General features: G+C 40.2%; 1 protein-coding gene across 1 annotated transcript in view; it reads right to left on the reverse strand.

The window, feature by feature from the left end:
- Positions 1-1,384: 1,384 nt before the first annotated feature.
- LOC111323636 (venom factor) overlaps positions 1,385-20,943 on the reverse strand; it is a 33,334-nt gene continuing 13,775 nt past the window's right edge. The window contains exons 20-42 of the mRNA XM_088758222.1: positions 20,199-20,249; positions 19,468-19,608; positions 18,434-18,572; positions 17,251-17,479; positions 16,258-16,509; positions 16,094-16,145; positions 15,557-15,625; positions 15,116-15,211; positions 14,534-14,725; positions 14,344-14,422; positions 13,636-13,798; positions 13,384-13,458; positions 13,128-13,296; positions 12,570-12,736; positions 7,202-7,360; positions 6,359-6,424; positions 5,632-5,918; positions 5,306-5,393; positions 4,187-4,261; positions 3,831-3,936; positions 3,384-3,473; positions 2,598-2,675; positions 1,385-2,263 (exon numbers count right to left, since the gene is read on the reverse strand). Of these exons, the coding sequence (XP_088614348.1) occupies positions 1,935-2,263; positions 2,598-2,675; positions 3,384-3,473; positions 3,831-3,936; positions 4,187-4,261; positions 5,306-5,393; positions 5,632-5,918; positions 6,359-6,424; positions 7,202-7,360; positions 12,570-12,736; positions 13,128-13,296; positions 13,384-13,458; positions 13,636-13,798; positions 14,344-14,422; positions 14,534-14,725; positions 15,116-15,211; positions 15,557-15,625; positions 16,094-16,145; positions 16,258-16,509; positions 17,251-17,479; positions 18,434-18,572; positions 19,468-19,608; positions 20,199-20,249 (3,152 nt within the window). The 3' untranslated portion in view covers positions 1,385-1,934. The remainder of the gene's footprint in view (positions 2,264-2,597; positions 2,676-3,383; positions 3,474-3,830; positions 3,937-4,186; positions 4,262-5,305; positions 5,394-5,631; positions 5,919-6,358; positions 6,425-7,201; positions 7,361-12,569; positions 12,737-13,127; positions 13,297-13,383; positions 13,459-13,635; positions 13,799-14,343; positions 14,423-14,533; positions 14,726-15,115; positions 15,212-15,556; positions 15,626-16,093; positions 16,146-16,257; positions 16,510-17,250; positions 17,480-18,433; positions 18,573-19,467; positions 19,609-20,198; positions 20,250-20,943) is intronic.

Here is a 20,943-nt window from a genome sequence, read left to right on the forward strand (position 1 = left end):
TGGAATGGAATGGACTGAACTGAAGTGGTCTAGATGGAACTGATTGGACTGAAGCTCTACGCTGGATTGCTGTTGGTTAAATCAATGAAAATGATTTAGTTCCACTTGGAGTTGAAATGAATATTCAATATGATGAATCCACCTTCCGACGCAGCGGCTCAGAATGAAGCGACCCTTGTCAAATTATGGTAGACTTTTGTATTTTAATAAACCGAACTGTAAAGGTGGAAGATGAACCCGTACACGTGTTCTTTGAACACTAAAAACGCAATGTAGGAGCAACTTCAGAATACCCGTCCACCTCATTTACATGTGTCGGGAGGCTTTGAAGAACGAGGCATAACACAATAGACGCTCTTCTTATTTAATAACATGTAAATGAGGTGGCCGGTATTCTGAAGTTTAGCCGCTTATATTTAAACGTGTCGTTTAAGTTGCAGATGATTATATTCCTATCCCCATAGAGTGTATACAACTCCACAAAAACAACTTTACAATGAAGCACAATTGCAAGAAACGTTGAACTTGTTAAGAGCAACGCGGTATGAAGTTTACGAAAACGACCAAGGCGCACATTTTTGCATATTCGCACCTGGTCAAGCCGAACTTTTAAGGAATTTTAATTTCTTGTACATGCCGTTTAAAATAACGCATTAAAGTAGTTATTTACTAACCTTCTTGGTCTAAGTCCTCTCCTACCATTTGCTCCGCGTATTTGTCTGATAATTGTGCATAGAAAACAATTTTCTTCAGCTAAAGTCTGCTCTCAACATCTGTAGCTCTTCGCCTTCATCTTGGAATAATTTTTGAATCTGCGCCCTTCTCAGCAAAAGGCCGCTACGACCCACGTGCATAGATCATATCTGATTGGTCCATATTTTGCACGGGCCTCGTGCTTTAAGCGTCAATGGTTGTAAATGTGTCATCCATCTTTATACGCAGGGACACAAGGGAAGTTAAAAACAATAGACGGATTCGGCCAACGTGTTTACTTCCTTGTTGTTGCTTATCATCTTATGAACTTTTGGGATTTTTTTTTGGAAATAAAATTTCGTAATTTATCACAAGCAGCTGACTGCTTTACTTTTGTAACCTCCCAGATGTAAACACGTCAGCCGAATGTTTCTGTCATCATCTCCGGGAGGGTCCACTGGGAATTCTTGCAAATCTCTATCCGGCGGATAGCGCAATATGTTTTGTTAACTGGATAGCGATTATCCGTTGAATTGTGTTATCCGCTCTTTGAACAACTGGATCCTGCTCATTAAATCTTATCCACATGACCACGTTCCCGTTTCCTTCGTCGTCCCGCTTTACGTGAGGGTTTTTTTCTGAGAACGTAGACTAGGTTGGAACTCACACGCTTCCCTAAGTCTGAAGACAATTGTTAGACAAAAACAATCTTTATTAAAACGCACTATGTAGACAAATTTCTGCTCACGATGGAGGTATAGAAGGCACTAGTAATATGACATTTTAATCGGTATCACTTTTTGCAAGAAAATATAGAAGCCAATAGCTTTATCAAATTAACAAATCTTATAACTTACTGGCGACAATTGACGAGCCCATTTTATCGTTAAAGGGCTGAATACGCGATCTTTATTATGAAACTATTATGAAACTCCTATGAAATTATAGAGTACTTTAAGTCAATGGATTATCTCTCAGAGCTCTTGCGAGTTCAGTTCCCACTCAAAACAAGAATGAACCGTTAAAACAAGCATAATTAAGTGTAATACTTTTATTGTTTTGTTTTGATATATGGAGAAAATTTATTTAACTTAAAGGGTATCTTATTAGCTAACTATAGTTTGCTCTTTTCATTTTCTTTCTTCTCTTGTAATCATTAAAAAGTAAATGTTAAAAAAAATTGTAAGTGTCGAAATGGAGGAAAAAATAAAAACAACAACAACAACATAATAAACTAAGTTCTACAAAGTACACCTGGGATCTATTCCTATTCTTGCGCGAAGATCGTCTAACATATTCTTGTTTTTCCTTCTCTTCTCCCAGGGAATTACAAAAGATTTCGAGTCAAAGACAAAGAAAGGTCCATCTTCGTTTCCCATGATCATATAGTTTTTTCTCTCTACCAGCTCAGGACATTTGCATCCCGCTCTCTTCTTGAACTCAATAAAGTCTCCCTGTACAAAGTTTGTCTTAGTTTTCTTGATTATCTGCTCTATCCTCACTTCATACGTAATCCAGGACTGCTTTCCTTTGTCCATCTCATCCAACAGGAGCACTTCGCCAATGAAAGCTACAGAAAATATTAATACATTTAAAACAACGTAGATCAAGTTAAAGTAATTTAGTAAAAGTGTAATGTGTGTAATCTCTTCTAAAGAAGAAGTACATTACGACATAATTTGGATATATCAACAAAGTTGAAATGGTAAACTGGCCACCGTAACGATTACAAAAGCTGACGTTTCGAGCGTTAGCCGTTCGTCGGAGCGAATAGAGGAATTGTGGGTTGTGTGCGCTTTTAAAGGCAGAAATTTGACTTTTACATTGTTACTTCTGGACATTTTTACAATCTTTCTTTACCTTTTTTAAGAAAGAAAACTACATCATCTTTACGGGTATCTTACCAAAGTCAAATTCGACGCACGCTTTACTCTTTAACTCTTCAACTTTGAATTCACGCTGAACACAAGACGCGCAGTCGTCTGAAGAACATTTGAAACAAAAATACACAATTGTCTTTTGCTGTTTGAATAAATACGCAAATGCGAAATGTACAATTTCGCAGCTCTGTAAACAAAGGAGTCCCTGAAGTGATTCTCTCTCTGATCACCAATGACATGGTGACATGGTACAATTTCCCATTTCCGAATTACCTTAAGCCTCTTTCAAAGCGAGTCCTGATGCTCATCTTTTTATATGATTATAAATTCTTATTCGAATGAACATTAAACTCATTTTCACAAGAATGGTTAAGCAACAAACCTCGTTTTCAAAAAGAGGCCAAAAGTAATTCGAAAAGGGCCTATCGATAAGATGCAGTCATTAAGTGCACGACGGCGATAGTGGAGGGACACTAAGTCTTGCCCGGCAAAAAATAAACTTTACTGACAAACTAAGCCACTAAGTTGGTGACATCAGAAAACAAAGATCAGACCACAAGACCAAGTGAGGTTTCTAATGCAGACTTTCTTTGTCCTGGATCGCATTCATGAGATTCTCCCACAAACTGACATAAGTATCCTCATTCAAGTTTCCAATAATAGGAAGTGTAATTCGGAACAAAAAGTTACATCTTCTTCGTGTGGCGCTGTCCTTTATCATGATCCGCGGGAAAGCTCTGGCTTTAACTAATATAAAAACACGATACATCATGCAATATCAATAATGGTGTCTTTTTGTGTTGACGATACCTTGAGAGCATCTACAATAGCCCTCTTCACAAATGCCTCCCAGTAATGCACTTCTTGTAGAGGGTGAATATAATTCTGTACAGGACTCATCTGTTATAAAACACAAATCAATGCAAGGAAAATGTATAAATGAATTTTTGCAACAAATATCGTCTTACATAAACAACACTGACCAAAGCCAACGCTACTGACGGTATTTTTCGTGGGTGAAAACGGCTAATTTAATACATTTCATCTTGTGATTGTCCAAGAAACGGTATTTTCGTTAATCAATTTTTTTTTGTTCCTTGAAAGCATCAAAAGCGCGAAATGACATTTTTAAAATTAGTGATCAGTGTTATAATCGCCTCACTTTGGGTGACTATAACAAGATATGGCGCATTAAACTGTGTACATTTTCAATACCCACTTGAGTTCTTGTATTGTATACGTTTTCTTTTTACTCACCCGGTTTGTAATAATCATAGACTTTGACAGGAACTGGTTGGACTGTTCCCACATCAAACACTCTGTTCACAGTAAATGTGGCACAAAATTCATCGATACTAGAAATCTATGACAAACGCAAAAGAGGACGAACATTCTTTTATACTTAAGTAATAAAAAAGAAACCTTTAAGAAACTGAACTTTGATCTGTTGCACAACTTAACGAAGTATAAACTGTCTTGAACAAATAACATCCACAAATATTTGGAGAAACCTCACAGCTAGCAGACTTAAAAGTTGTTTTTAAAGACCTCGCTAACCTATAAAAAATTTGTTAAAAAGTAAAGATAGCAAACGAATTAATTACTTTAAATACCTCGCTGACATATAATATGACAGATCTGTCAGAAAATTCAAAGCGTTCTGCGGTTGGCCGGACGTTTTTCATAAGCTGTGAAACATGAGAAATAAAATTGAGGTGTACAGTAAAGATATGGCTTCATGTGCATTGGATTAAAACCTTTTAATCCAAAGTCTAATGTACAAGCCATAAGGCTGCTGTACCTCCCGCAAAAAAAAAGGGAAAAATGAATTAGTTTAATTTGATGGAACACAGTGGTCGAACGTCTGTGCATGTGCAAACGCTCTAATAGCTCTAATAGTGGATTTCCACTATTGCTCAAATTTCCACTATTGCTCAAATAGTGCTTTACTGCGAAGGATCGTTCTTATATACGTCTCATAACCGCAGTTCACTCATATGTTTCATATGTTTGTTGTTGTTCGATTTATCATCTACGGGTTTATATCGAATTAATTTGATGGCCTGCTCCCAGTTGGCTTGTTAGCTCAATTGGTAGAGCGCTGCACTAGTATCGCAGAGGTCAGTGGTTCGAATCTCGTACAGGCCTGAAATTTTTTTTCAGGTCTGATTTCCACTATTGCTCAAATAGTGCTTTACTGCGAAGGATCGTTCTTATATACGTCTCATAACCGCAGTTCACTCATATGTTTCATATGTTTGTTGTTAAAACGAGTTTAATTTGCATGAGAATGAAAATGTCTCGCAATATGAAAGGATGAGCATCAGGACTCGCTTTGGAAAGGGGCTCAAGGCAATTCACAAATGGGCTGTTAAAACCATTTTGTCTCAGAAGAGCTATGAGTAACCACAAAATCCATTAAGTCACGGGATGTCTTTTATCATACAGTCCAAAACAAGTGGGTAGATCAGCAGGATGCCCGTAGCTGAAAAAGCTTTGTGTTCGAAACGTCGAGATTTTTTCCATTCACGTCTTTTATTTCCTTTGACAGAGTTCTAAGCAAGTTTCAATTTTGCCGCATATTTTCCGTGACAGCGGTTGTTCTTTTGCTTTCCTTTCAAAATTTTGCCCTGGAAATTAGCGCGCGGCCAGCCAAAATTTACTCCCGGATAATCAGTCATCGTCACAACGGGTTTAAAATTCCACAAACAGATATAAAATTTTCGAATTACCTCCACAAGTGAATCCTTATCTGGAGTGAAGCCAGAGAAAATACCAATATCCATTATTGTCATTCCAGATTTACCGGCCTTCAGATATCTGTAATGACATCACGTAAGTTATGTGAGGGAACTACTCAATGCTGTGGACTACGTGTAAATATGTTCAGCTGGAAAGTGACAGGGAATAGCGATCAGTAGGAAACTTTTTTACGTATTTTAATTGCTTATCAGTTTAAGCAAGCACCCACGAAAAGCGATAAAGTATTTGTCCAGTGGCGATAAATGTCCTGTCAAAAATTGATCAACGAACTGTAAATGACAGCAAATTAACTTACTTTACACAGATCCTGAGATGGAGAGCATCTGGTGGTTTTGCCTCTGTTTTTGGCTTTTTATGATGCTTTTTATTCTTCTTCCTCTTTTTGCACGCTTTCTTCCTCTTCTTTCCTTTGCATTTCCTAGCTTTTCTCTCTCTTGCATCATCATCTCTTCTCTGCCTTGAGCGTCCAGCGATTGGCACGCCTTTATCATTGTCTTTTCTAAACTCCTCTCTTACTTCTATCTTCAGAGAGAAGGAACAAGTTTCGTTTTTGGGCGACGGTACGTTGTGGCGCACTTCAATCTGCAAGGAAATCAAATTGATTTTTTGACTGGAAAGCTTTTGTGCAGGGAAGATAGAGCTTGTGAACAGATTTTACATACAACTTCATAGCATTGCCTTAAGTTTTTATTTCACTTAAGCGCACTTTATAACGTAGCTTCGAGTATAAACTTGGATCGTGATGATTTCCTCTTTACTTCGCTAAGGGATTGGTCTAGCGGAAACTTCCGCCACTCTCTTAGCCAATCCAATGGACAGCTGAAACAAATAACGCCTTGTTTGTCCGCCCTTTCCCACACCTGAAGCCATTTACACTTATTCACTACGAGTTCTCTTTGACATTTGCCCCTTGTGATTATCTATTTTGCGACTACGCTGGTTTTGATTTGTGACCCCCACTCGAAATACTCTCAAACAAAATACTTGCTTGGTAAGAGTATGAAAAGCATTTCTCATTTTACCTGAAGTTGACCCACTCCACTTCCTAACGAGTCGATGAACATTTCTCCTCTCAGCAAATGAGTGATCTGTTAAAAAATACACTTAATGTCAATCATTTTTATCAGAATTTATATCCAGTCTTGGGTTCCTCTAAAGTAATAGTTTCAGTTTGGAACTACCCCATATACCCTTTCCTCAACGTTTTACTCGAGGAACTGCTCACTTGTTCGGGTTCATTGTATTGTTGCATTCTGCGTTGCATTAATTGAAACCCAAGAGAAGCTTCAGCACAAATGCAAGTAACACACTAAGCCGACTAAACTTAAGTAACATGCAAAGGAGGTTAAACTGTGATATTTGAGCCGTTTTCACAGAAACATTTTCCTTGGTGTGTTGAATTTTAAAGGAAAACGGTGCTTAAAAAAGGAAGAAACTGGTGGAATTGACCAGGTGGATTGTGTTGTGCGGGAGGTCGAGGGTTCGAGTCCCGGCCGGACCAATACTCATGGTCTTAAAATAAGTGAAGAGAATTTGCTACCTTTCTATAATCAAGAAATGGATAGATATTCTAGTCTTCTCGGATAAGGTCGAATAAACTGTAGGCCCCGTCTCCTGTAGGGTTAGGGGTAGGAGACGTTAATTTCCCAAGCACGAGATTACTGTGTCGTGGATGTCCTCCCATGGGGTGGGATGGGTGGGAATTGGCCCTTAAAAGCCCCCTTGGGGAGTGGTCAACTAACCTATATGTATGTATATGTAAGTAAAAACTGTACAACCCTGTGAACGATGAGGCGCTGTAACGATATATATTAAGTGATATACTGTGCTTCAATCTAAGGTGAGTACATTTATCTGAAACTCACCTCCTCCTGTCTGAGTACCAGGGCGTTGTCTGCATCAATATGATATTTTCTTTTCCAGCTGGCATCCTTCTCAGAGGATATAGACACTCGCAGATCAAGGTTTGCCCCTGCAGTTTTCTCGCTGTACTGTGATAATGCTTGCAGAGCAACACAAGTGTCCTTAAAAAGGGAACCAGGTCGTGTAAATAACTATTATTGTATAGGTATAGTTAAGGCATTAGAAACTCTTAGGAAAATCCCCGAGTGTTTTAGCCCCCAATTCTAAAAAGTGAGGTTGAAGGCCATTCCTTTTCCTGTATGAGTAGGGGTTCTAGATTTACAGCTGTGTCATCTCTGATAATAATGACGCATTTTCGTTTACTTCACGTTTAATTCCGTTTGATATAAATCGTGATTCTTCCGTTGCATGACGGTAGAGTCTCTGTCAAACAAGGAGGTCGGCTAATTACGAGTTTCATAAACCGTTATAATTGGTTTCTATTTCTTTTAAAGACCTGTGCCGGATTGGTGCAGACCCTATTCTTAAAACTGTGGTGCACTTCGGAACAGCGTTAATAATACTCTCGTTGTTATCCGTTTCGGAACGACATCAACGACATCATTTTTTGAACCTACTAAATGTAATCGAACTAGAGCCAATCACGATTATAAGCTCTACGTAAAAATAGCTATCGTAAATTGCTACAAATTTTCTTTTTTTGTACGGATCGTTAATATGTGGAATAATTTGCCTAAAGATATTGTAAACCCAGGATCATTGACTTTATTTCGGAACAGACTAAAGATTTACATGAATATTGATTGAGATGATGGTAAACAGTTTTTAATTATCTGTATATAATGTTTTGATCTTTTTATTCGGGGAATCTTTTATATAGGGTTAACCTCTAGAATATCCCCTTTCGAGAGATAGTTTTTTTACAATTTTTATTTTCCTTTCTCTTGAATAAAGTATTGTATTGTATTGTATCAATAGCTTTGCTTCACATGCTGCGCCGTATAAAATTCTCTACAGAAGTTACAAGAGCAGTGCAACTTCACTTGACAGGGACGCTCAAGAAATAACCTTTCCTTGCCAGAAAATTTCACATTGTTACACTATGTGCTATTTGTGATGTCAAAAACTAAAAATGTTATCAAGAATTTAAGGCCTTATCGCAATCTTCCCTACTCGGAGGGAACGCGTTGACGTCATTGCTTACATCCCTATCCCGGCAGCCCCTGTGCTTATGGGTATATATACACCCATGACTTCCGCCGGCACAAAAGAGTATTGCATTACTTTCGATTTCCTCCAAATTTGGTGTGTATGTCGTTGAAATACTGAACGATTCATGTACTGAGTTTGGTGATAGACATTTGAATGCAAGCTACACAACTCTCATTTGAAATGTCATGTTTCACTGTGGAAGATGGCATCGTCCTCTAAACGATCGCGTGTGAGCCCTATCTCCGCCGAAATGATACTGGAGGAACTATTTAACGAAAACCCCGCTGAGGGGATGAAAAGCGGAGAAGAAAGCGATCTGGACCGGCAGCTAGCAAATGAGAGTGGGGGATAGAGGTGAGAAGTCAATAAATGCCATCGCCAAATGGTCGGCATCGAATGCGTGGTCTTGAAATGCGAAGTTGTTCGCCTCAAGTTGCCCTATTGTGTTTGATTTCTCGTTCAGTTCCTCAAATTAGATTATAAATCGATTTAAGGGACTCTACAAAAAAGTAATTTGCGCCGAGAGCATGTTTTTAGCGATAAGATAAGATACGATTCAAACTATTTCACAAGCGTAATTGGAAGCCAAGTTCGATCGGCTGTTACCATGGACATGCATGTTTTGGTTTCGTCGGTTACGTGCGATCAGTTGGCGATTCAGTTTAGTATTGATTTTTCATTTAGTTAATTCTGAGTAACATACGGAATATAAACATTGTACATTTGATATTTTTGGCGAAGGAGAAGTTGAAGATGACGAGCGGCCGGAAAAGGCTAGCGCTTCCACTGAGGCTCCTGGTGAGTGAAATATTTCCATCTGGCAAAATTTAGAATCACAATGATAATTTTCGGATGCGCAGACCATAGAATAAAGGAAGAAAACATATGTTTGCTTTTTTTATATTACTTGGTTTATCATAACTAATCTGTGGGATCTATGGACTTAATCAACAAAACTATAATATTTGTTATGTTTGTGTAGGTCCTGGAAGATTCTATGGTGCTGGTGCTGCTGGTGTTCCTCCTCGAGTTCGTAGTGTTCCTGCTTCTCGAGTTCGTGGTGTTCCTGCTACTCGAGGTCGTGCAAGTGGTCTAGCTGGCCGCAGAGGTGTGCGTGGTCGTAGTCGGGCTCGTGCTCCTGCTCAAGTTGAAAGCGGGGCCCCTTTCAAATCGTATAATGATCCTGATGTTGGGAATCCCATTCCTCCATTTACTCCCCCCCCCCCCCCCCCACCAAGGCCAGCTGGAGTCCATTTTGAGCGGCGTCGACTCAGGAGCACGGCCGTAGAGTTTTTTAACTATTTTTTTTTAGCATGGAAATGATCAATGATAGGTTAGCTATGCATTGGAACATGTATTTAGTGGGTCCCAATAGAGTTAAAAAAAAAAACCTTTAAAAAGAGCTATTTTTAAAAGAAAAGACATTGTTACACTCAGGGGTAGTTTTGAAACATATAATGTAATTATTCTGCAGTAAATGGCTTGAACCCGGGGGTAATATGTGAAGGAGTAGTCTGATCGTCCGGGAGAGTGTAGTCCTGAGAAGGACTGCTGTCGGTGGTAGTGACTGACGTTTCGACAACCTGTGCGGAAGTCATCATCAGAGTCAAGTGAATGATTGTTGTCAGTAGAATGTTCTTATTCCAGTTCGTGGGAAATGATCGGTTGGCTTTGCCGTGATGTTATTGGCTGCAAAACTCAAGTGACGTAAGTCGGTCGTGATTGGTCTGTTTCGATCTGTCGGTAAAGTTAGGTCGTTCTTTTTCGGTCGTTTGTGATGTTTATGTCGTGAATGAGTCGTTTGTATGGGGCGGGTAGTTGTTGACATCTGTTTAGGGGAGTCTGTTCTAAGTTAGTAAACCAGCTTTCTAGAGTCAGTCGTTGAATAGTCAGTGCTGTAGGTTAGGCATTGCGCAGAGTCCCAGTCAACGTTGTGGTTGGTAAGTCGATGGTGTTCAGCAATGTGATTACTGACATCACCTTTCCTCGTCACCCGTCTGTGTTCAGTCAGTCTAGTTGTGAGGTTTCTGCCAGTCTCACCGATGTAGGAGGCTTGGCAGTCGGAACAATTGATCTTATAAATCGTTCCCTGTCTGTTCCTCGGTTCGTCTTTGTCTTTAACGTTGGTTAGTAACTGACGTAGTGTGGTGATGGGTTTGTGGGCGACGCGGATATTGAAGGGTAGTAAGATGCGCGAGATGTTTTCAGACATGCCTTTTATGTACGGTATGGTTCCTGTAGTCGTAGGGGTTGCGGTGTCGTTTGTTTCGGTAGTGGCAGTGGGTCGGTGAGTGTTTCGTCGGATGAAGTCGTTGTTGTAGTTGTTCTTCGTAAAAACACGGTGAAGGTATTTGTTCTCGTCGGTTAAGCTGTCTGTCGAGTCACATACTAGTTGTGCGCGTCGTGTTAGAGTTCTGATAGTTGTGGCTTTGTGTGATGTAGTGGGTCGGTGGTAAACTGTATGTCAGTGTTTTGTTCGTTAAGGTGGTTGTGGAATGCGTCAATTTCGTCGTGTCGAACGGCGGTGAATGTGTCGTCAACGTAACGTAACCAAAGCGGTATCGTTTGTCGGCAAGTCGAAAGGGCGCGTTCCTCGATGTTCTGCATCACAATTTCTGCTATAACAACAGAAACTGGAGACCCCCTGGCAGTGCCGTGTAACTGTTTGTAGTGTTTACCGTTGTACTGAAAGTAAGTAGACGTTAGGCAAATGTTTAGCAAGTCCATGATATCGTCTGTCGGTAGCGGTAGTGGGTCGGTAGATTGTCGGATTGCAGTCTCAGTGCATTGTAATGCTAATTGAAGTGGAATACTTGTGAACAGTGATTTCACATCAAATGACACTAGTTTGTAGTCGTCAGGTATCTGAAAAGTCTTGGTAGCGTTAATGAAGTCTTCAGCGGATTGTAGTTTATGTCTGGATTTGTCGGTTAGCGGTTGTAGTATTGTCGTCAGGTACTTGGATAGTTGGTATGTGGGAGAGCCACAGAAAGAAACTATAGGTCGCATCGGGAAACCAGGTTTGTGTAGTTTCGGCAAACCGTAGAGTTTCGGTGGCTGTGGTACCGAGCACCTCAGTCGATGGTACCGTTGGGTGTCAAAGGCGTTCGTTTTCTTGAGTGTCAGTAGTTTACTGTTGAGTTTACGTTGAAGTGCAGGAGTTGGGTCACGTTTGAGTTCTTCGTAGGTTCGTTTGTCGTTAACTAGTGCGTCCATTTTGTCGTGATAGTCAGTTTTGTCCATAATAACAGTGACTCGTCCTTTGTCGGCTGGTAGGATGACTATGTTCTCGTCGTTCTCAGTCGTTTCAGTGTGCGTTGTTCGTCTTTAGTCAAGTTGCTGTCATGTAGTGACGTTGATTGTATAGTGGAGGCAATTCTGCTTCTGATGTTTTCCTTGGTCGACTCAGATAGCTCTCGTTGCCGAGACAGGGCCGCCTCAACACTAGATACAATAGCCTCGGTCGGTATGCGTTTAGGTGTTACTGAGTGTTTTAGTCCGTATGATAGTACCCGAATTTCAGTCTTGTCTAAGGAACGAGAAGAAATGTTACTTACCCAGTAGTCGTCCGGTTCGCTTCGTCTCTCTTCTTTGTCTCGAAGCAGTCGTGTCAATTTTTGTTGATGTCCAGTGCGGGCGCGTTCGGTCGTCTTGTTGGCTCGTTTGTCGGCAGTTGTCGTAACGGTGTCAAGTAGGTCAGTTGGTATCAGTTGTTTCAGTTCAGAACGACCTAACTTTACCGACAGATCGAAACAGACCAATCACAACCGACTTACGTCACTTGAGTCTTACAGCCAATAACATCACGGCAAAACCAACCGATCATTTCACCTGAACTGGAATAAGAAAATTCTACTGACAACAATCATTCACTTGACTCTGATGATGACTTCCGCACAGGTTGTCGAAACGTCAGTCACTACCACCGACAACAGTCCTTCTCGGGACTACACTCACCCGGACGATCAGACTACTCCTACACAGTGTACTCGTTATCACAACCTGTTAGTATATATGAACGTTTAGAGTCGCTTCTTTTAAGAGAAAGCTTCCAAAGCAGAATCTTCTCTAACAACTAAGAGTGAACATTGACAGTTTCAGAACATGAATTTGAGTTTTTTTTTAAATTTCAGTCACCAATCTGAATACAATACAAACCTGTGTTGATACAAAGCCTCCCTGAGGATCTCTTTGAGTAGTAAGCCACGCAACAATTGGTCCTGCCAACTTCAGTCTTCCAACGGCCATCTGAGCGAGCAGTGCGTAAGCGGTCGTTTCCACGTTCAAAGCTTGGTTTCCAGCATCCCAAAAACGAGTTGATTTGTCTGAAATTGAGATATATTTAGTCAAAAATCAACACTGGTTTCGGGACAGGATCTTTTTAGAAGCGAGGGTTGCCCATTGAAAGCACAAATTGTGTTACTTCTCCGCTAGTTTCTATAATTCTAATCTGTGTTATCAGATGAAAAACACGAGTTGCAAGCTCATGCAAAATAGGTTAGCGGCAAAAATCATGGGAGTCTAACAAGCAGACTTCCGGAAGGGCAATAAACGGACAAGCGATGAAACCGCGCCTGGTCTTGGTTTTGTATCTGATTGTTCAGGAGAGTGGCGCGAGTTTTCTGGATCAAGTGATGCGAAGCCAAAGCAATCGCGGAGAAATTTCGATACGCAATCATAACTTAAACTAAAACACAAAAACAAAAGTTCTTATACCTTTGTTGTAGGTCTGCATCCGAAGCAGTTTTGCGTTTGCTTTAGAGCTCTTCCTACTGCCAGCTAAAGCCAAGGCATATGTGGTAAGCGCCAAAGTGTTAACTTTACTGATGCTGTCCAACTCGGATTCCATAAAAGCCACAGCATTCTGAATCCTGTGACTCTTATTCTAGAAAGAAAAGATTTACAATATGTTTTGCACAAGAAAATAGATAAACTTAAAGAAGAAGTGATTAGGAAACAAAAGTTTTATTACCTGTCCATGACACCCACATTCGAGGAGGGCCACTGAGACAAAAGCAGTCATTGCCACGTCGCCATGTGTACCACCCTAGACAATAAGAGTTAAATTATGGTTATGAGAAAGTAACTTGTAAGTCTAACCATGGAAACAATACTGCTATTCTCGAGTATGAAAGACTTCGGCTTGGCATTTCTCTTCAACAACAAACACGCAGTCCAATAAACGTTTGGCAAACGAAGTCACTAAATTATACGGAAACCCTACCATCATGGATTTGTGAATGATATCCTTGACTTCAGGAAAAGCTCCATCTTGTCGCTGGTTTTCAAGGAGCCAGCTTACTGAATCACAGACTAGGGCGTGGTCAATTTCGACACCATCGAACTTTTGTGCCGCACAGAGAACCCTCACCACAAAGGCAGTCAACCTGTTGTTCGGAGACATGAGGTTATTGGTTAACCTTATTCAGCTGTTTCTTTTCTGCTTCTGTGTCCATTTGCCTGTCTGTCTGCTTACTAAACTACCTGTTTGTCTACTTATCTGTCATCCTTGTCTATATCTGTCTGTCTGCCTGCATGTCTGTCCGTTTGTCTACCTACCCGTATGTATACCTGTTTGTCGTCCTTGTCTGGTTGTTTATCTGTCTGCCTGCCTGCCTATCTGCCGTTTGTATTCGCTCTGACGAAGGGCTAACGATCGAAACGTCAATTTTAGAAACTCTATAAAATGGCCAATTTACATTATCAACGCATTTTCGAAAAGCACATTGTTTCTCTTGTATGCTTTTCTGTCGTCGTTCTTTCTGTCGTCGTTTTTTCTGTCGTCGTTTCCTAACAGTTTGTCTGTCTGCCTATTTGCATATCATTCTAGCAACCCTACCACCGACTCAGCACCACAGTTTCTTTAGAAACTTACATCCTTTATCCACCTATCTGTTATCACTTAGCTTGCCTTGTGTATCTCACAACTTACCAAGTGCTACCGGGGCGATGCTCGCCGAAGGCACTGAAGGACCTGTCCTTCCTGCGGTAATTAGGAGCCCTTTGATATCCTGGAAAAATCATTTTAAAAAAAGCAGTATTTCATGCAGTGTGTTTTTGGGTTAAGCCTTTCCATGATTTCAATTGAAAATGCGTCGACAGAGTCCATCCCAGTTACTCACCTGATTGAATCATCCTGTAAGCCTTCGATTCTATCTCAGCGGTAACCTGTCTGGTTCTCAACAGATACTGCATTACATAAACATTGGGAGCCAGGAATATCATAGTCTGTTCTCCACAGCCCATGGGCATGTGCAGAAGGTTTTCCAGGCCACCGGTTATCAAAGTTGTCACGACCGGGCCAATGAGGTTTCCTTGAAAAGAGGACAGATGGTTATGGTTAGTGCGGTATAAAGTTAGTGTATAATTGAAAGGGTCTGCTTGTAGATTCTGTGCGGTACGACGCCTTGATACAACTAAATAGATTATAAGTAACCAATGCATATGTTTAATAATTACGAATGCAGAGCACCCTGTCAGGCGCTTTTGAATAATAACTGACACCTTCAGGCTTTTACAGATTGGAATGGCATGGACTTTCGGATCAACACTATAGCCCCTGCCAATCATCATCAGGTCAATTATTATCACTCATAATGGAATATTTATTGAATAGGCTGGAATTACGATTTGAAATTATACACGAGGCCTACATGACTCTAAAATGCAATAACTAGATGATTCATGATCGTGCCTCTTCGCACCTGTGAGTGACAAAACAGCTCTTAGTGATCCTGGAATTGCCCGGGAAGGAACTTTGAGAAACACATTGTCTACCTGCATACCGTTATTAACAACTCCTGCAAATTTAAAAAAAAAAATAGATACTGTAACTAGTGTGAATAATATTCGTTGGCTAAATATGATCAACTTAGTTAAGGCTAAGTTAACTTGAGTGGAAGAACGAAAAGAAATCCGACGAAAGCTATAGACTGAGGTATGGGTTGAGGGTCCATTAAGGACACTTGTTTGGTGCCCAAGTCATCAAAGCAATGTTTCTCGAGTGACTAAACGCTTAAACAGTCCATTACATACAGATGAAAGCTGAGTGTAGACGCTTAAACAGTCCTTTACATGTAAATGAAAGCTGAGTGTAAATAGAATGAATGGTTGGTACCTCATAAGAGTTGTATAACTTCACTTACGATCGTGTTTCATCCCTGTTGAAGGAGGAGATGTATTGACTTTGTCTGGCGCCTCGTCACGCAACACTCCTGTGAAAAACGCAGAGGTAATCAGGTGAATTTGTCGCCAAGAAGAGAGGCAAATTCAAGTAATGGAATCGGGATTAACCATCTGATTGCTGTTTTCTATTCTGACCCTTTCATGTTTCACCAACTGTATCGCTTATTCTTTAAACTGGTTAAACGATAAATATTGAAAATTGTACCATTTCATAGAGAGTTCCCAGCTATCAGTCCCTAACAAGTCTGCTAGAATATTAGACGATTCTGTATATAGCACTTGTTGTTATTGTCACTAGCTTTCGATCCCTCGTTAACGATACACTCACATCGCGCGTATTTGTTCATCCTTTCAGTCCGTCTGTCTGTTTGTCTCTCTGTCCTACTTTCCTTCTTTTATCATTATGTATGTCATACAGGCACTATACCGTCACCTGGTCAGCCTATTAACTGCATACACTTCCTTGGTTGGATTTCATTAATCTACACAATGAATACCTTGCGGATCAAGAAGAAATGAGTGAGTTACGCGTCGTTCAACTCCTTCCGGCTGCGAAGAAATAAATAAAAAGAATAACTTGGAAACATATCTCCGGAATACTGCACAACTCTGCCCTCCCAGGGCACTCATCTAACGTACAATAGACTTCTATTGGCCTTACCACGACAAGAATGCTGCGAACCACTGTGTCGAAGGCTGTCGGGCCGATTACTCCAACCCCAAATAGTCCATCCTCAAGAATTTCTGCTGTGGCGATCACTTTGATGAACACTTTTCCAAGTTTGATGGGTACTATTGGAAATGTAACAGATCCTGCATCGTTTTCCTTTATATCCAGGTTTAGCACCGCTGACTTTTGGCCTGTGGGAGCATTGGTACAAAACTCCTTGCTTTCTTCTAGCTTTACTTTAACCTATAAGATAATAGGGTCGATATACGGAATACACTTGCCATCTAACCCTTGCTAAATTCCCTGTTCATTCTTTTTTTCGCTTTAAAACAAGTCTGTCACTTTTAATGTTAAATCCGCATGAGTAATGGAGGATTCCCGCTTCTGTTTTGAAATTTCTTTGATTTGTTGATTTAAAGGTCTTCAATTCTCCGCACTTTAACCATCCTAAACCTCTTTATCCTTCTATACTTCCCTTCTTCGGCATTTCTGACTCTCTATCGTACCAACGCCCTCTCTTAATCGCGACGTGTAAGCGTATATTTTCCTTCTGGGCTGTTTTCAGCTTCAAAATAACATTTCCTTCACTGCTAGCTTCTATGGATCGTCGCAGTAAAGGCAAAAGGGAAACACGACTCAAATCTGCGTACTTTCTCCATAGTTACAATTTGCCCCCACAGATTTGGCCCCCCGAACTCAAGGAACCAAAAATTCATTTGGATATTTCCAAGATGATGCAGAAAGAGAATCGCTACGACGTTGACCAACTATCGAACCGAAAAGTGATTTATGTCGTAATCATTAAAAAGAACTTACCAACCGAACTCAAGGATTCTGTAAATATTTAATTTTTTTAGAAAGGAGGCGCTCGTCCGAAGCAAAATGCTTAACTGCAGTTGGGCGATAATTTGAAAATTTCACAGTAGTTCTCTTAATCTAGTTGAGAGATCAAACTAGCAACCATTGACAAGCTAATATTCTTACCTTTAATTCAAACTTCCCGTAGTTAAAGACTGTAGCAATGATAGAGATCTGCTCCCCTCGCTGAACAGAATATGGGAGACGAAGGGAGACGAAGAAATTCTTAAAAGCTTGAATGTTTAATGGACGAGCAACTCCTAACCCTGTCTGGTTTGAAATTCCAACTGCTTGGACAACCCAGGTGGTGATGGTGTCTGGCAGGTTTGTATAGAGATTAAATTTCCCGTTTGGGCTATAAGCAAAGAGAGTGCATGGTTATTCCAGTAAGTTTAATGAGGAACGAATAAGGATAACACAGCAAATTTATGTTTCCCTGAGGAAAGCAGCTTAATATCGGTTCTGTTGCGTACTTATAATGAAACTTCTTTAGCTTGCAATGTGTAATATTTACTTATTTATTACTAATACCCGCCAAGACTTGCTAATGCTATATGCGGGTTGTGTAAATTTGCTTGTAATGTTCTATAAAATAATAATAAACAAACAAAAAACAAAACACTAACAAAACAAACAAAAAACAAAGAAACAAAAAACTTATTTGGAAACTGATCATCTGGGCAAAGATTTTCCTGGAAAAGAGTGTTGTCGGTGGCAGAGACCAACATATCAACAACGAGAGCGGGAGTCATGATCAAGATAAATGACTCTGAGAATGAATTCACTCATCTTGCCTTCAATTATGTCTTCTGTTTAAGTCACTTCCACTGCGTGTTTATCCCAGGATATATAGTTACTAAATTTTCCTCATCAGCTCTACCAAGCCAACTGATGTCTCTGATCCCTTGACTTAGATTGAAAGAGAAAGAAGCCTGGAATTTTGACCACAGAATATTTATACCGTATTTTCTCCAAAGGCGCCAATGTTCTAATAAGCTCCCTGCCCCGAATAAAGGCCTATCCTTAAGGCCATAATATGCAACAGGCGCTCCTCTCGAATAAGCACTCCATCTTCCCTTAATTTCTTAAATAGTAGGGATACAAGGAAAACTTGTTTCTATTGCCACTTTATTTACCACTTTTAAAATTCAACTGCAGCGGAATTAGTACAGCTGAATGATAGACGCCCCGCTTGATTAAAGCACCTTCCTTCTGCCCGCGTACTTATGCGAGGAAATACAGTCTTCACATTACGTAATTTACAGGCAATATAAGTACAGAACTATCATCAAGGAATGAGTTCACGTACCCAACAACATCGTCCATGAATATCCAAGTTTCAGGAAAATATTTTCTTATTTGCCCCTGACTGATTTCTTCATCTTCAAACTCATCGTCAGACTGTTTAAATGATCTTGCACGAACTTTAACTTCAGTCTTTCTTGGGTCTGGTGAACAAATCGACAGAGTAAAGAAGTTTTTGCTTATTCGTTGTGGTGAATACTCTAGAAAGTGTCAACGTTTGTGTCGCGATGTAATCACCTCCAGTGTGATCGAGACGTAATGATCATATACAGCTAACATCTTCTCAGGGCAATCATGAAGATCGACTGATTGTAGGTCACGGCGGAAAAAAAAACTAAGCTCTGATGTGATTGGCTAGTATTTAACAGTTGCAATTGGCGTACAAGGACGAAATAACGTATATTGATCGTGTACCTCATTGTGACACATGCAAGGCAAAAGAGGCGTTTGAAATAATCTCAACAACATGAACAAGGACAATGGAGTAGATATCCGAGAAACACGAATCAAGGAAAACAAAAACAGGAGAGCTGTGGGAACATATCTTCCAATCAATTACAGCTGATGATACTGGCCAATCACAGCGGGGCGTCATACTTTATGGGGTGACGCGTACCCAGCTGACTCAGAATGCAAGCGAGACGTCATGGTCCACATAAGAAGAAATTAAATCGCTAGGAAAACGAGAATACTTCAACACTAAATTGATAGAGGTTTAAAACAATAATTTTTTTAACCTGCTGTAACGTAAATGTGTTTATTATCGTCTGCGTTTAGAGATTGTATCGGATACGTCTGAAAACAGCGTGAGATTAGGACTGAAGGGACTTAACGTGAGTCAAAACTGCTCGGGTGTACAAGACAACCAGGTATACACGACAATCACAAACTATTGAATATGGTGTTACTTCTTGAGCAAAGCTAATTCGATTGGCGCGATCAAGCCCTTAACTGAAATGGCTGGTCAGTGGCAATATTTATTTAGTTCAGGAGCGGGAAGCAATCTCACTGAAATCATGCTTAGGTAAAAAGTTTTACCTTTCTCTCCAGTAAAATTAAAGCAGCACTGGAGGAACGCTTCTCTGCAATCTTTGCTAGCACTAGCAAAGAAGTACTTCGCACGTAGCATACAGGTCGCTCTCGTGGGAATCTGACCACTCCTACAGCACTGAGTCACATCTAACGAGGAAAGAAAACTGCGACTTTAATTTCGATGAAAATTTGGAAGAAGCTGACTTTGCAGTTGGTGAAATCTGTTTCTATCATGAACTTATCATGAATAATTTCAACAGAGAATCTAAAAAATTTGTGGAAACCACAACAATAAAAATCAGTCAGAAATCGTGAGAAAATGAATCGAAAGCTCTCTTTCAAATGCTCTGCATTGACTGAAATGCTGGCCATCACTCGTTTCCCAATTTCAACAAAATGTCACCCTTACTCTGAACTCTCCTTCAGAAGCGCAACAACGTCAGTAGTCTCAAAACTTAACAAGTTTTTTCATATATCTAGCATTCTTAGCTTTTTATCCCGCAAAAACCTGTCAGAAACAAGTTATTCAAATGTAATAATTCCTGGCGTGCATAAAAGTCTCTCTTTAGAGAAAAATCAAAAAAGGAAAGAAAGGCAGGTCTCCGATCTGTGATACTTATGTTAACCAAGGTATTTACGAAACTGGTTGAGTGCGTTTCGATTGATTGTTGTAAGGACAAAACCCAAGGCATTTTAAAGGCCAAGATTAAGATTGAGCTTCTTAAAAAATTCTTTACCTGCGGTCGAACGCCTTTTTCGTTTGGTTTTTGATTGAGGACAGGAAAAGTCTGGAGAGAAAATGAAAACGATCAACGATTAGTTTCATAATTATCATCCTATCATTACTGTAATCGTCATGATAAGGTTGGGGTATTTTTCCCTTTCCACTGCGCAAGGGGCAAATGACTTTTAACCGCCACCAGGTTAGCTCAATTGGTTAGAGCGCTGGACTGTTGTGCGGGAGGTCGAGGTCGATGGTTCGAGCCCCGGCCGGACCAACACTCAAGGTCTTAAAATAACTGAGGAGAATGCACTACCTTTCTATAATATCAAGAAATGGATAGACATTCTAGTCTTCTCGGATAAGGACGAATAAACCGTAGGTCCCGTCTCCTGCATCTACTAATTAGCTAATTTGGTTAGGCAAGGGACGTTAAAAAACCCACTCACGAGATTACTGTGATGCGGTCTGGCCTGTTTACTGGGATTGGGGGGAGGGGGCATCTTCAAATAAGTTTCCTTTGATTGTTTGTAAACTGCTGATGCAGTCCGGCCAAAGTCCCCCGAAAAGTGTTGTGATGCGCATTTGATCATATTCACATGTTAATTTGCGCAATATAAATATTAAGTTATTAAGTTATTACATAGAATGTAATCTGAGAATTTGTGCGAAAGTGCAATACGTACATTTAAATCAATTAATGAATATCTTAAAGCGGTGCCTTATAGTTGAAAACATATCATCATTCTAATTTGAGAAAT

Source organism: Stylophora pistillata, chromosome 4 (assembly GCF_964205215.1).
Source record: "Stylophora pistillata chromosome 4, jaStyPist1.2, whole genome shotgun sequence".
NCBI classification, from domain to species: Eukaryota; Metazoa; Cnidaria; class Anthozoa; order Scleractinia; family Pocilloporidae; genus Stylophora; species Stylophora pistillata.